The sequence below is a fragment of the Apis cerana genome, linkage group LG16, assembly GCF_029169275.1.
Source record: "Apis cerana isolate GH-2021 linkage group LG16, AcerK_1.0, whole genome shotgun sequence".
In the NCBI taxonomy this organism is placed as follows: Eukaryota; Metazoa; Arthropoda; class Insecta; order Hymenoptera; family Apidae; genus Apis; species Apis cerana.
The window spans coordinates 1,793,148-1,808,638 of NC_083867.1; the positions used below are offsets into that span (position 1 = coordinate 1,793,148).

Here is a 15,491-nt window from a genome sequence, read left to right on the forward strand (position 1 = left end):
ATTAAAACAAGGTAATGATATTAATGAATATTCCATTTATTGAATTTAATAAAAAAATATGTATATATTCTTTTTTTGATGTATAAACAAAAACTTAAATATGTTCAAATATTTATAATAATTTTTAATTTGTTATTTTTCCACTTTTTACGTTGTGTTATATCTAGTTCTTTTAATTTTAGTATATAATAGTTCTTTTAAAATAATCCTTTAGAACCAACAAGAGGATAGCTAGCATTAGAAGCAATACCACAATGATTTAATTTATTCCTAGCCATTTTGATATATCCATTATTACCCCACGTTTCACCCCAACTATTTTTTACTAGCCAATAATCTTGACCATTTTCATTAGTACCATATCCTATTACTAATACTCCATGATCTAATTCTTCTGAAGAACATTCTGGTTCATAATAAACACCTATAATTTATATATAAAATTTACTTTGTTAAATCAACAATTTTTTAATTTTTTTTTTATGTTCTATTCAAATTATACAATAAGTAAACAAACCTTCCGAATAAAATTGAAAAGACTGATGAGAAGCATCAATAGCAACAGAAACTGGACCTATAGTAGCAACTGCTGCTTTAAGCAACTTTTCATCTCCTGTTGGAATATCTACGTAACCAACATCAATGGCACCACTATTTGCTGGATTGTATCTGTATATATTATGAAATTTATAATCATACTACTTACAAATATATTTGAAAAAGACTTTTTCTTCAATATTTACCTGCATTTATCATTTTCAGCTTCATATGGATAAGAAGCTTCTGTATCTAAACCTTTATTATCTTTAATATATTGAAAAGCTTGATCCATCAATCCTCCATTGCATCCATTATTACCATATTTTCCAGAACAATCAATTAAATTTTGTTCACTTAATGAAACTAATACTCCTGTTCGTCGAAAATGTTGACCTTCCAAAGCCCCAGTCTATATAATGATAAATAATATAATTCATTTTATTTTAATTTTTTATTCTATTTTATTGAATTATTTATAATTTATTATAATTTAATAACAAAATACTATTTTATTATTAATTTAAAATAACTTATTGAATTAATTTATTAAATATATTATAATTAAATTTTATTTTAATTATTTATTTTATTTTAATTCAAAATGAATCATAATTAAGTTATTGTATATTAGTCATGATAACTTACTGCAGAAAATGACCAACATGATCCACAATGGCCTTGATCTTTAACTGGAGTTACAGCACCTTCTTTTCTCCAATCAACTTTTTTTGGTAATACTACATTTGCTGGCTCAATAAATGAAGCACCTACAGGCAATCTTTCAGATCTTAATTGAGTATTTATTGATTTATTGAAACCATTTAATATATTTACAAACTCATGATGAAGCTAAAAATGAAATGAAATTATATATTCCTCAATTTTTTAATAAATATAAAATTATTTAAATTACCATATCTCCATATTTATTCATTTTTAATTTATATGAAACTTTTTTCATTTCATAATTGCTATTATGTTTAGCAATTTTATGTTTGTTATCCATAAATATTTTCATCCTGAATCTTTCTTCAACATCAGATTTATATACTTTTTTATGTTCCATCTAGAAATTATAATAATAAAATAAAATATTTTTTTATTTCACTATCATTTATAACTATTTTATATTTTAAATCATCTTATAATTCTTATATACTATAAAAATAAACAAATGATTATGTTGTTTATAAGCAAATTCTTTATCTCATGAAGATAAAAGTTATTCTGATATTCAAATATACAAAATACAAACTTTGATCATTATTTATTATTATTATTATCATTAACTTATTATCATTATTTACTTATATAATATAATTTATCTACTTCAAGAAATAAAAATTATGAATACGATACAGAAATTTGTCATTATGGTACAAAAAATATATATATGTAACTACATTGTTAAATTATTAATCTTTTGTATAAAAATAATATATAAATTATTTAATTACCTTAAATGTCATCCATTCTTGATTAACTAATTCAAAGAATGATACAGCATGTACTGTTGTAAATATTGTTATAAATAAAATCAAAAATAACTTCATGATTTTAAAATTATATCTGGAAATATATAAAAATATATAAAAATTAATTTCTTAGTTAATAAATTATATTTATTAAGATACATATTAATATGAAGATACATATCAAATTTATATACTTTAAATAATATTAAACTATTTAACAAAAATGATTAACAATATTATAACTGATCTTAATTAATTTTTATTAATATTGTCAATTAATTTTATCGATTTCATTAAAATATTTTTCATTATTAAAAAAAACTATTTTTAAAAAGAAAATAAAATAAAATGAAATAACCAAATAAATCAAATAATATTATTTCAATCGTATAATTTTTAATTTTCTTTTATCAAATTTTATGAAATTCACATAATAATAATAAAACAATAAAACACAGTAACAACAAAAAAATATTCTTAAATTCTATAAGAATTTTATTTTTTTTTTCAATAAAAAATATGTCATTATTCTATTATCCAATATATATTTATATATGATACATTAATTACACAAAAATTTCTACTACGCAACTTCATTTCCTCATTACATTATTCATATGATTTCATTATTGATATACGAACAAAGAAACAAATAAATATTAGTTATAAAATAAAATTCCGTACAAAAAAATATATGTATAAATATTTTTTTTTAGATATATTTTTATTAGATATATTAATATAATATAATAAATAAATATAGATTTTTAAAGTTACTCATATAATAAAAAATACAAAGAAATTAATTGTTTTAATAATTTGCAATGAAATCGAGCACGATCTATTTCGAATGTAAATGGATTTCCATAATGTTACAAATTATACGAATTAAAAATAAAATATTTATCAAAAGGGAATAAAATTATATAAACATTTTTAAAAAAAGAAAAATTATTTAAATTGAAAGTCAAATAATGAAAAATACAGAAAAGAATAATAATAATGTAAGTTTATATTTATATTTATATATATAATTATAATACAATTATTATTAACATATACAACGATAAAATTTTTCAAATATTTTATATATATTTTATAAATTATACTTACTATTTAATTAAATAAAAAATATTTGTCATAAACAAAACAAGTATATCTTCCGATTCTTAATACTTCAGAATTGAAACTAATATAAAGTGCTTTCTCTTCTCTATATTCTATAGCCTCCCCTTCTATATACTACGTGATTCATCGTTTGTTAGCTTCTGTTGTACAACAGCGTCTCCCAACTTCCGTATCATGATATGATATACTAAATGATTCATAAAAAAAATGGGAACATTATTAAATTACATATCGAATATGAGTCTTTCTGATTTATATTCTGATAAAAGAAAGTTTTAAAAAAATGGAAAATACAAATATGAAATAATTATAATAAAAAAAAAATATTAGCACAATATTTATTTTTAAAATATATCAATAATTTGCATTTCAATTATTATTTTTCTTATATTCTTTTAAGCAATATTTTTTATTTAAATAATTTAATAATTTTTAAATTATTTTTAAGATAATGAAAACAATTTTTTTAATGCTTTTCTTAATTATTTTTAAATCTATTATATTATATGTATAGAAATATGATTTTTTATTTTATATATTTTTCAAGACGTATGATTGAATTTTATCATTAAATTCATCTCATATCTTATATCATTCTTATATTTAACTTACATATTTTATATCTATATTTTATATCTTATATTTTATATATAAATCTAATAATATTTCAAATATTATATACATATTTATTATAACATTGTAAAATTTTAATATTAAAATTTATGTTATTATAAATAATATTAAAAGATATTTACAATAGTAATATATCATTATTTAATAATTAATTTAAATAAAATTTCAATATATTAATTGAAATTCTGAAATTTTCAATTATCATAATCATGTATCTAAATATATTCTCGCGATATTTTACATAAATTGATTTGAACATAATCATTCATTACACATTATAATCGTCATGTGATTTTGATAAATACTTAGTTAGCAACGCAATTTCAAATACATGTCTATATGAAAGTGATGCATTTTATCGTGAACAATGTTTATGCATTCTTTGAATTGCATTCTAATCTTCCGATTTTAAATTATTTACGATTATTTAAAATTATTCTTTTACAAATTATTATATATTTATATATGTATAATTATATACATTAGATTTATTGTTCCTATTTTTATTTTTATTTGAAATAATCTTTAAATTTTATTAGTATAATAAAAAAGTATTTTAACAATAAAACATTAAAAATTTATTATATTTGTTATATTTTGTTATGCAAAATGATTAAAAATCAATATATATAAATATAATATTATGTATAAATTTAAATGATTAAGAGTCTGTTTGTCAATAAGTAATTTAATCTATAATATCACTAATGTATTATATTAGTTTTGCTCTTGTATTTCCTTGCTCTTGTTATCAAGCAAAATTGCCAATATTAAATCGCTTTATATATATAAGACATAGATTTAATATTGTACTCTTTCTTATTATTTATAGAGTATAATAGAAAGGAAACAAATTAATAAAATTTGACATACTTAGTAGTATTATCGTATTATTGAATAGATGGCATTGTCAAATTCGTTAATTTGTTCTCTTTCTATTATTCTCTATTGTGATTTTGGATTCTATATCACGATTAATAGAGGAATAAATTGGAAAAAAAAATTAAATGATACGATTGGTTATGTTACTTACTATGATGTAAAAATTATAAATTTTATAAATTTTTATTCGCAATGGTGATATAGTGATTTTTCTGCAATTTTATATTTTATTTTTAAAGATATGGATAAGAATTAAGACAAATATATAATATTTCTATCTATGCATATCAAATATAATTTTAAAAATGATTATATATTTAAAAATTATTAAAAAATATGAATATTTTATAGAAATGCTAAATATATTTATTAGTCTTTTTATAATTATTTTAACAATGATTTATTTTCTAAAAAACTTTTTATTATATTTTTTATATTTTTATATTTATTATATTTATTATATTTTTTATTATATTTATATTTAATTTTAGAATGTATTATTATAATATTACAAAATAATATGTAAATCTTAATAACAAAATGATTGCTCAATATAAATTAAATTAAAATAGAAAACAAGACATATATTTATACAATATTTATAATTGCTACATCATTTTCAATAAAAAAAAACAATTTTTAAAAAATAAAAATTGATTATAATTTTTTAATTATGATAAATTTAGAAACTAATAATGAATTTTATATGAATAGATAGTGATATAAATATATTTTTTTATATTTTCAAAGACATTTTTTTTAGAAGATAAGTATTTTATTACCAAATGAAACTGATAAATGTGACAATTAATTTATTAATACAAAATATAAAATAATATAAAATTAATACAAAATCTTTGACTTTATAATTTTCATGTTATGTATATATATATATATTTTTAATTTTTTATTTTTATCTTTTATAAATATGCAATACAAATAAATTTTTCAGTTTTATATAAATTAATTGTATATATATTTATTTATTTATGTATATTTTATTTTTTCTATTTTTTTTATATATACAAATTAAACCTTCTTTTAAACTTGCATTTATTTTATAGCCATATTACAGATAGTTAATATATTCGGAATGTTTTTTGGAAAATCGAGAATAAAACAAATGCAAAAATTAATACATAAAAATGTTCATTAAAATATTTATTAAATTATTTATTAAACTAGCTAGATTAATAAATGACGGATTTTTTTGTATGGTTTCTTTTTATAGTTACTGTCTGATATCTTAACATCATTGACAGTATTTTATTTGGGTATTTTGGCTAACTGTTCATAATTTTCTGTTGGTAACTCTGCGCGCATAATTTTTGTGAATCAGGAAATATTCTTGAGAGCAAATTTTGCATCAAATAAAATGAGTTCATCATCATTCGAAAATTCGTTTGATGTATCACCAAAACAACGAGAAATAATACAATGGAGAGATGCGAGAAGAAAAGAATTACGTCAAAAATATTTAAAAGAAATTCATAATCCAATGAAACAAACAATGCCCGTATGTGTCGATAACTTTTTAACCTTATATAATTTCAATTTATTATTTAAAATGTATTTTATATTGATTTATTTAGATTCATATGTAATTGAATGAAATTTAATTATTTTAATCATTTTTCATTTAACAATTATTTTAAATTTAAAAATGAAATAGTTTTATAATTTTATATCAAAAATAAACTTATATAACAAGTTTTTTTTATTCATATAATGTTTCATTAATAACATTCCAAAAAATGTAAAATATAAATATAAATAATATAAATATGTTTTCAAATATATTCAAAAGTACGTTAATTTTATTAATTCTTTGTGATATTTGTATTAAGGGAATATTATAATTAGCATTATTATTATATTAAAATATATATAATAATAAAAAATATAGGTGGAATCTGCAGTTATGCGTTTAAATGGTTTGAGACTTCAACACGAATATATCACAAGAGTAAAATTATATCCTCATTTGACAAGTGGTTTTATATTACTTGGATCTATGTTTGCAGGAGTATTGCTTTTAAATAAACTAAAAGTAAAATTAATTATTAAATAATTATTAAATAATTTAAAAATATTTATTTAATAAATATCATGAAAGTAATTTTTTTATATTTTACAGGATGATAATGAACATTTATATCGTACTGGTCAAATAAGCTATGCTGATAGAGAATTTAAATTTTCTTAATATTTTTTTTTCTTATAGTATATTTATAAATGTTAATAAAATTTAATAAATATATAAAATTTAAACATTATTGGATAATAAATACTATATATTATTATTACATATATTGTTCTATGTAATATAAGTACAGAATAATTACAAATAAATACAGCATGATGAAACTAGTTAATAAGTGTTATAAAATTAATTTTATAACATTTTATTATTTTATATTAATATTTCATATTATTTAACTTTCATGTATATGACTTCATATATATATATATATATATATATATATATATATATATATATATATATGATATAATATAATTTCATTAGCCTAATAATAAAAAATCTTTATATTTAAAAAATGACTAAATTACTAAATTGATATAAAATCCAAGATTTTTCTTTTTAGATTTTTATTTAAAAGATTTTTTTTTAATATTTAAATATTATATTTTATTTTAATTTTGTTTTCTTTAAAATATATATGTATATATACACATATATATTATATATTTAATTATCGATCTTCAAGTTGTTTATCACGAGCAATAACTGCATCATCAAATTTAACCATATATGTTGTTCCTTTATGCCAATGTGCAGTCACTTTTGCTTGCTATAAAAAGAAATATATCTTTCATTACCTTAATAATTTTAACTTTTAAACAATTTTTAAGAAAATAATTTTTAAGAATAATAATTAACAGAAATTAATACATACAAAACCACAATCACAGAGAATAGCTTCAACTATGCCAGCAATAAAAGAAGCACAATTTAAACTTCCTTTATCTTTTGGAACTGATATAAATTTATTTACTATTGCTTCTTTTTCTATGATATAATAAGTACGTTCATCATCATTTGCATGTTCTAACTTATCAGCTTCACGACCAAACAATGATTTCCATACTGTACTTTTAATAAATAATAAAATATTTAATAATTTTATTTCACGTTTTCCACCTTTCTCTCGTACGACAAGTAGATCTGTTACTCTGTGGCCAACTTCCATACCTATTTCTGCCAATCTAACCAATAAATAGAAAACACTTGTTTTGTATAATAATTTTTTAATAAACTCGATTATTTACATACTTATTTTGTAATTCTGGTACAGTGTACACTCGATTTTGACAGTATTGTACGAGTTCTGAAAACAAAAGTGCAAAACAACTCAAGCTAACCTCTCCCTTTCCTTTACTTAATGATTTATCAAGGATACTTGTTCGTGTTCGAATTGCTGATATTGTAATACTCGTCATTTCTGTAAAATAATTAATATATAAATTATCAATTTACTATTCGTAAAAATAAAAAACTTTAACTAGTTAATTGAATGAAAAACTAACTTTTATCTTGTAGATTCGCCATCTAGTGATACTAAATAGAATTAAATATTTTTTAAGTTGAAAGTAATGATATATATATATATATATATATATATATATAATATATTTATTATATATATATATATAATATATTTATTATATATTTCTTTAACATTATAATTTAATAATTTATTTAACATTATTATTATTATTAAATATTATTATCAATTTATAATTATTATTATATATTATATATCATAATTATAATTATATATTATATATTAAACTTTTAAAAAACAAAAATGCATAATATTACCTGTTTTCAGAATCTCTTATACATATATCATTAAATCAATATCTCAAATCCTTTACCATATACACATACAACTGATTCATTCCTAAAATAAATTTTAATATGATATTAGTTGAATATTAATCTATTAAAATGTAATATTATTATCATTATTATTTTCTATTTTTTAGTTTAGAATATCAAATATTAAGTAATAAACATACTTTGAATTATACCATGAAGTTATGCCTTTAATATCTGTGACAAATGTAAACATTCTTTTCAATATTGTTACAGATAAAATATCATTGTTATAATTATAATGATACATAATCACTTGTTGATCCATTCCAACACTAAAAATTGTATTTTTATCATGAAATATTATTCCTAAAAAGTATTTTTTCAAATTAATTTCTGGAAATTATTTTATTAATTTTTTTTGACATAATTCAAATATACATAATTCAATAAATATAATTTTAGTTTAATAAACTATAATATGAAATATATATAATTTATATAATATAAAATGACATATATAAATAAATGGTTTTTTTACCTGTAATTTGAGCAACATGTGCAGTTGAAGTACTCCATTTCGATAATAATGAAATATGTATTTCCATCTTCTTATTTTGTAATTGTACATTGAAATGAATAATGTTAAACAAATTATCATCACCTCCAGTTGCTAACAAATATTCGCCTTTTTTAATTATTTTTATGTCATATGAATTAATTCCAGATTGATGCAAATTAAACTTTGTAATAAATATATCTTTATAATTTTCAAATTGTTGTTTTTCAATTTGCGAAAATTCTATTATATTTGAAATAGTATCAGTAAAATCAATAAATCGACAGATTCCATCAGTTGACATTATTAACACAATTATTTTTTCATTATATGTTATAACAGCTATTTTTGTTATACAACGATCTACGCATTTTGAAGATACTTTTAACGAAATACTTTTTGTATTAATATCATATAAAAATACTCTACAAATAATATTTAAATGAAAAGATATATATAAATTTAAAAATTAATTTAAAATCATTAAAAAAAAATTATATTCTACTTATATCTATAAATATATTATTTGTACATAATTTGTACAATATAAAAGTAAAATATTATATTTCAAATTTAGAAATATTAAGAAAAAAGTACCTTATAAATCCATCTGCACAAGCAACAAAAAGTACTATATAATAAAAATTTGTAGCACAATAATAAATTTCAATATCCATATACCGAGTTTCGGGTTGCACATTGTAAGAATGATTAGATTCATGCAATTGCTTTTTACGATGTTGATCAAATCCATACAACATATGACATGTAATATCATGACAAGAAATATCTTTATTATGTAAAAATGTTTCATCATCTTTTATATCAATTTCCCAAACTTTTATCTGTGCTCTTCCGCCTCCCGAAAATATAAGATATTTATTACATAAAAAAATAAATTGCAAATCTAAACAAGTTATAAATTTTACGCTAGAGATGTGACCATCAAAAATATTCAATGTCTGAAAAGTGTGAATATTATTATTTAACAATGGATTTGAAATGTAACTAATACGAAGAGTACCATCTTCGCTTCCAGATATAAAAATATTGTTTTGATTAATTTTTGATATTGGATTTATACAAGATATTTCTTTTGTATGAAAACCATTCTGAAAATTAAAAAAAAAAATATAATATAATTTTAATATATATTTTCATGAAAAAATAAAACAAGAAAAAAATTACTCACTAATAAAACTGGTAACGTGAAAGAAGTTAATGAAAAATCAGATGCATATACTTGTTTATTACGAATATATAGAAACATAATAAGATTATTTTTTAAAATACAATCCCATGATCTATGTCCACCACCACAAGGAATTTTCATTAAAATTCGATGATGAATCATACTGTATATTACAAATTCAACCTATAAATAATAATAAGAAAAAATAAATATATATATAATAAAACATATATAAATATATATACAAAAAAATATTTATAAATATATATATAATATCTGTTTAAATATACATACATATATATATATATATATATATACATATACATATATATATACATACATATATATATATATATATATACCTCTTTAAAACCTAATATAAGAGTATCATCAAAAGATTTTAAATGACCACCAATCCAATCCATTGGCATTTTTTGTTTATGTAAAATGTATAATAATTTTGTATTTTTATGTTTATTTAATTCATAAAATCTTAACATTCCATCACGACCAGCTGATATTAATTTTGAATTTACAACTATGAAATTTTGAATACCAATTTTTCCATGAACTTTGTTAATAGTTTGAATAGGTTTATTATTTGTTTCAAATACAATTGTTTCATTACATGGGACATATGTTTTAAGATCAAAAATATGCATATTTCCAGCTCTATCTCCACATACTAATAGTCCTTCATATAAAATGGCTGCTGTTAACCAACGTTCTCGACTATATGGTAAAAGACATACTGATTGTATAGTAAATGATCCTGTATGAAATAAAAATAATAAAGATTAAATAATTAAACATTAACTACACAAAGATTATTGCATATTTTTTTAAATACCTTCTACAGTAAAATTAAATATTTTTAAAATTCCATTTATTCCACAAATTACTAACTTATTATTTTCTAGCCATTGCACAGAAAATATTTGTGACTCCATTATTTTTTCTTCTAAAATCTGTAGTAACTTTTTATTAGTTGCAACTTTTACTTCTAAAATCATTATGGAAAACATTTTTAATAATTAATATTATAATATTATAATTTAGTAATAACAATGTAATATTATAAAAAAAATTTAATATTACCTTTATATATTCTTATATATCCATCTTTTGATGCAAAACAAATATGGGAATGACACAAAGAAACTTCCATAATACAATATGTACTATATTTTTCTAAATATAATGATTCTTCCACATTATTATAATATCTATTAAATATAAATAAAGTACCATTTTCATAAAAAATTAAAAGATTACCACTACTTAAATAACAAACATATTTTGGTAAAGAATATGCATTTGTTTTAGGTATTAATATAGTTTTTTGAATATAATCATTGACAAAAGGCCATGCATGAACTGCACCATCAGCACCACCAGTGAAAATAATTTTATTATCATTTGATACATCAATACTCCATATAGCAGCACCATGATGTGCACAAATTTTGTTAAGTAATTTACCGTCTAATGACCAAGTGCACATAAGAGAATCCTAAAAATATAAATATATAATTAAATTTTTTTCATTATAAATACTTATTATATTTGTATAATAATATTTACTTCTCCTATTGTAATTATAATATTATTTTTAATGATAGATTTCCATACTCTAGCTGTATGACCAAACATTGTTCGCACTAATTTTATATCAATGTTCTTCCAATTTTTGCTTTTACTATTATTTATTTTCCATAATCTAATTGTTCTATCATCTGATGTAGAACAAATAAACTGTGCAATTGGATCATACATGACAGAAAAGATTACACCCTAAAATTCAATCATTTATAATTTTAAATGTTGAAATAAAAATAAAAATAAAATTAGAAAAAAATAATTTTAAATTAATGTATTACATTGTGTCCTTGTAAACGATGTAAGACTGGTGATGTTTCAATATGATAAGCATAATTTACTTCCCATATTAAAATTTCCTGATATACAGTTCCACTAAAAATAATTAGATTTTTATCATTATTCAATATAAATCCTGCATATCTAATAATAAAGTTAAGTTTAATATTCATTTAGTTAATAAATATTTTCATTTAATTACAAATATAAGGATACAAAATACATTTTTCTTCACACCATGTATTTTGACAACATTTGTTAAATATGTCATAAATACAAACATTATTATGTGCTAAAAGAACACATAAATAATTATATCCATCGTATAATAACCATTTTACTGTTATTATCCAATCATTGAGTTCTTTTTTATTTAAATCTTCTTTAATTCTAAAATAAAAAGAAATAAAAAATATATATTATAAAAATATATAAATATATAAAGTACATAATAATCAAAAAAATATTATATATACAATATTCAATTCACTTACATCAATGTTTCTTGTTCATAATAAATCTTATATGTACAAAAATAATTAGCACCAAACACAGTTAATTTATTATCAGGACCTTCAATAATCCCATGTATATTATATGGGTAAAGACAGTTTATTTTTTTTTCTAACTTGTAAGTATTAACATTAAAAATGTATAATGAGCATCCCACACCTATGTAAATAATAAAATAATTAAAAATTAAATAAATTAATTAAATAATTAATCAATAAATATTATTTTTTAAAGATATTAAAAAATTATAATTTTTATGCAAATAGTTACATATACATATATTATACTAACCTACGAAAATTAAATTATCAATACATCGAATGGCAAGAACATCGGTGCACAAAAGTTTTGAAAACATTTTGAAATTCAAATTTTTATATTAAATTTTTAAGTATATATTAATCAAAATTATAAGGCATTAAAATTTATGTACAATTTATTTTGATCTATATAAAAATTTATTCTTTATAAAAAAATTTGATCCTGATTGAATATCTGTGTGGTTATCTAATGTAATTTTAATTAAGCACAAATACATACTGACTATAATTTCACAACATAATTCAAATTCATTTTTGACAAAAGTTCATGAAATATTCGTTGAATGTTAAAAAATTTTTAATATGTAAGAAACTATAGTTCATTTGAAATAATTATATCTTATAAATGTTATTTAAAATTTTAATATAAAATATTTTATTATGTTATATTTTTAAAACTTTTAATAAAATATCCACATATATTTATATGTTATTTGATAATGTAATGAAAATTCAATATTGAATATTTTTTAGGAATACAGGAAATAACTCGAAATTTATTCTTCGAAATTTATATTTTTACAAAAAAAATATAATTTTTAATTAATCTTTAAATTTCATTTGATAAGAAAAGTGATAATGTGGGTATTTGGTTATGGTTCGCTGATATGGAAAGCAGACTTTCCGTACGAAGAAATTCTTGTTGGTCACATCAAAGGATATATCAGGAGATTTTATCAAAAAAGCATAGATCATAGAGGAATACCTAGTAGAGTATGTATTTAATTATTTTAATATAAAATTTTATTTAACCAATCTTTTTCACTTGAAATATTTTTTATTATTTGTAAATTGAAATTTGAAACTTAATCATAATTACTTTTATATTTTCCAAGAATTCAACAAAATATTTATAAATTGTAGATATTTTTTTATATTTTTATATTTAATTGATTTTTTAAATTATAATAAATTCTTTTTATGAAAATTTATTTCTAAATTTTTTGATAATTTCTTTTAATATAATTTCTATATTAAATTAATTGATTAATATAATTTGATATATATATCTAAAAATAGAATTCATAAATTTATATATATTATATATAAATTATTTTATTATTTATTAATAACTTATATTATTAACTTTTATATGATATATGATACATTATATTTAATATTTAAACAAATAATAATGTTATGTAATAATATTATAGCCTGGTCGTGTTGTAACATTACTTAATTCTGATAATCCTAATGATGAAGTATGGGGTGTTGCTTATAGAATATCACCTCAAAACAAAGATAAAGTTGTAAAACACTTGGATTATAGAGAAAAAGGAGGATATGAAAGAAAAAGTGTGCTCTTTTATCCATCTTATTCAATTAAAGATACTGCATCGTATTCCTTAGCAAATAATAAATTTCCAAGTGATTTAGAAAATGAAAAATTATTATCATCAGTTTCAGAAAACACACCATTTTATATTACAATTTACATAGGTGGAGAAGATAATCCAAATTATGCAGGTGTAGAAGATATATATACAATAGCAAAACAAATATTAGTGTCTCATGGTCCTAGTGGAGCAAACACAGAATATTTATATAATTTGGCATCTGCAATGAGATTAATAGCACCAGGTATAAATGATGAACATTTATATGTATTAGAAGCAACTGTTAAAACATTAGAACAAGAAAAAAATATAAAAATAAAATTAAATGAAAGTTTATGTACTAGTGAAAATGGATAAGAATTTTATTTTAATAAATATTTATATATCAAAGATGATTATTGATGATAATAAAAAAATTGTATTTAAAATTTTAAAAAATAAAATTATTTGTATTATCTATATAATTAAGAAAACTTTAGAAAATAGACAATTATTTGTATTATTTGTGCAATTAGAAAATAAAAATAAATTTTTTATAAGAAATCTTATATTTTTTGAATAATAAAAATAAATTTATAATTTATATAATAATGAAAAAGAAAAAATATTTTTATTATTTTTTTCTTTATAAAATATATAATATTATTAATGAAATACTTATTTTTTCATGAAAATAAAGCAAAAATATTAATATTAAAATATATATATTTATTTATTTAAAAATTTTTTATATTTTTTATTTTTATGTTCATATGTATATATATATATATATAATATATATATTTTTAATAAATATAATCATAATACAAAAATGAAAAGTTATGTCTTTATTTAAATAAAAAACGAACGGAAAGATATATTTTTATGAAATAATAGCAAAAAAATTTTTTTGTTTATTTTTTATTATATATTTATTTTTCCATGTAATCATTATTGTATTAGTAATATAATTGTAATCATTATTGCATATATTTCTGCCAATACACAATTTTTTTTTTCTATTTTTTTTTAGTTTGTTCATAAAAAAAATAATTTTTTTCCCAAAACTTTATCCATATAGTTCAAACTGTATCTAGTGATTTGCATTTATTTTTATAGAAACTAAAAGTAACTTAAAACACTTAAAAGATACTTAACTTATTTTAGTTGTAATAAAAATATATTACAATAGATGATTATGGAAAAATATG

General features: G+C 18.7%; 5 protein-coding genes across 8 annotated transcripts; 2 read left to right on the plus strand and 3 right to left on the minus strand.

Moving 5' to 3' along the window:
• Positions 1 to 15: 15 nt before the first annotated feature.
• On the minus strand, positions 16 to 4,568 carry LOC108000406 (procathepsin L). Of its 3 annotated transcripts, none has more exons than XM_017060711.3 (7): positions 3,129 to 4,568; positions 1,998 to 2,109; positions 1,454 to 1,606; positions 1,186 to 1,389; positions 744 to 949; positions 518 to 669; positions 16 to 424 (listed from the first exon to the last, which is right to left on the minus strand). In XM_017060711.3, the coding sequence occupies exons 2-7, from the start codon at positions 2,091 to 2,093 to the stop codon at positions 198 to 200; spliced, it is 1,038 nt and encodes a 345-aa protein (XP_016916200.1). In that variant the 5' UTR covers positions 2,094 to 2,109; positions 3,129 to 4,568; the 3' UTR covers positions 16 to 197. The 3 variants fall into 3 exon arrangements, with proteins under 3 accessions (XP_016916200.1, XP_061942285.1, XP_061942286.1); XM_062086301.1 differs by lacking the exon at positions 3,129 to 4,568 and adding an exon at positions 2,586 to 2,720; XM_062086302.1 differs by lacking the exon at positions 3,129 to 4,568 and adding an exon at positions 2,374 to 2,605.
• Positions 4,569 to 5,920: 1,352 nt separating this feature from the next.
• On the plus strand, positions 5,921 to 7,033 carry LOC133667459 (uncharacterized). The gene is made up of 3 exons (XM_062086313.1): positions 5,921 to 6,174; positions 6,565 to 6,708; positions 6,796 to 7,033. The coding sequence occupies exons 1-3, from the start codon at positions 6,034 to 6,036 to the stop codon at positions 6,862 to 6,864; spliced, it is 354 nt and encodes a 117-aa protein (XP_061942297.1). The 5' UTR covers positions 5,921 to 6,033; the 3' UTR covers positions 6,865 to 7,033.
• A 218-nt stretch (positions 7,034 to 7,251) lies between these two features.
• On the minus strand, positions 7,252 to 8,765 carry LOC108000408 (trafficking protein particle complex subunit 5). 2 transcript variants are annotated; one of them, XM_017060715.3, is made up of 5 exons: positions 8,703 to 8,765; positions 8,503 to 8,584; positions 7,954 to 8,122; positions 7,577 to 7,886; positions 7,252 to 7,471 (listed from the first exon to the last, which is right to left on the minus strand). In XM_017060715.3, the coding sequence occupies exons 3-5, from the start codon at positions 8,118 to 8,120 to the stop codon at positions 7,373 to 7,375; spliced, it is 576 nt and encodes a 191-aa protein (XP_016916204.1). In that variant the 5' UTR covers positions 8,121 to 8,122; positions 8,503 to 8,584; positions 8,703 to 8,765; the 3' UTR covers positions 7,252 to 7,372. The 2 variants fall into 2 exon arrangements, with proteins under 2 accessions (XP_016916204.1, XP_016916203.1); XM_017060714.3 differs by lacking the exon at positions 8,703 to 8,765 and adding an exon at positions 8,208 to 8,238 and having other exon boundaries at positions 8,503 to 8,520.
• A 3,364-nt stretch (positions 8,766 to 12,129) lies between these two features.
• LOC108000409 (uncharacterized) lies at positions 12,130 to 13,072 on the minus strand. The gene is made up of 4 exons (XM_017060716.3): positions 12,933 to 13,072; positions 12,623 to 12,800; positions 12,345 to 12,518; positions 12,130 to 12,264 (listed from the first exon to the last, which is right to left on the minus strand). Exons 1-4 carry the CDS (start codon positions 12,997 to 12,999, stop codon positions 12,249 to 12,251), a joined length of 435 nt encoding a protein of 144 aa, XP_016916205.1. The 5' UTR covers positions 13,000 to 13,072; the 3' UTR covers positions 12,130 to 12,248.
• Positions 13,073 to 13,538: 466 nt separating this feature from the next.
• LOC108000407 (putative glutathione-specific gamma-glutamylcyclotransferase 2) lies at positions 13,539 to 14,844 on the plus strand. Its single transcript, XM_017060713.3, has 2 exons — positions 13,539 to 13,675; positions 14,119 to 14,844. The coding sequence occupies exons 1-2, from the start codon at positions 13,541 to 13,543 to the stop codon at positions 14,656 to 14,658; spliced, it is 675 nt and encodes a 224-aa protein (XP_016916202.1). The 5' UTR covers positions 13,539 to 13,540; the 3' UTR covers positions 14,659 to 14,844.
• Positions 14,845 to 15,491: the final 647 nt, after the last annotated feature.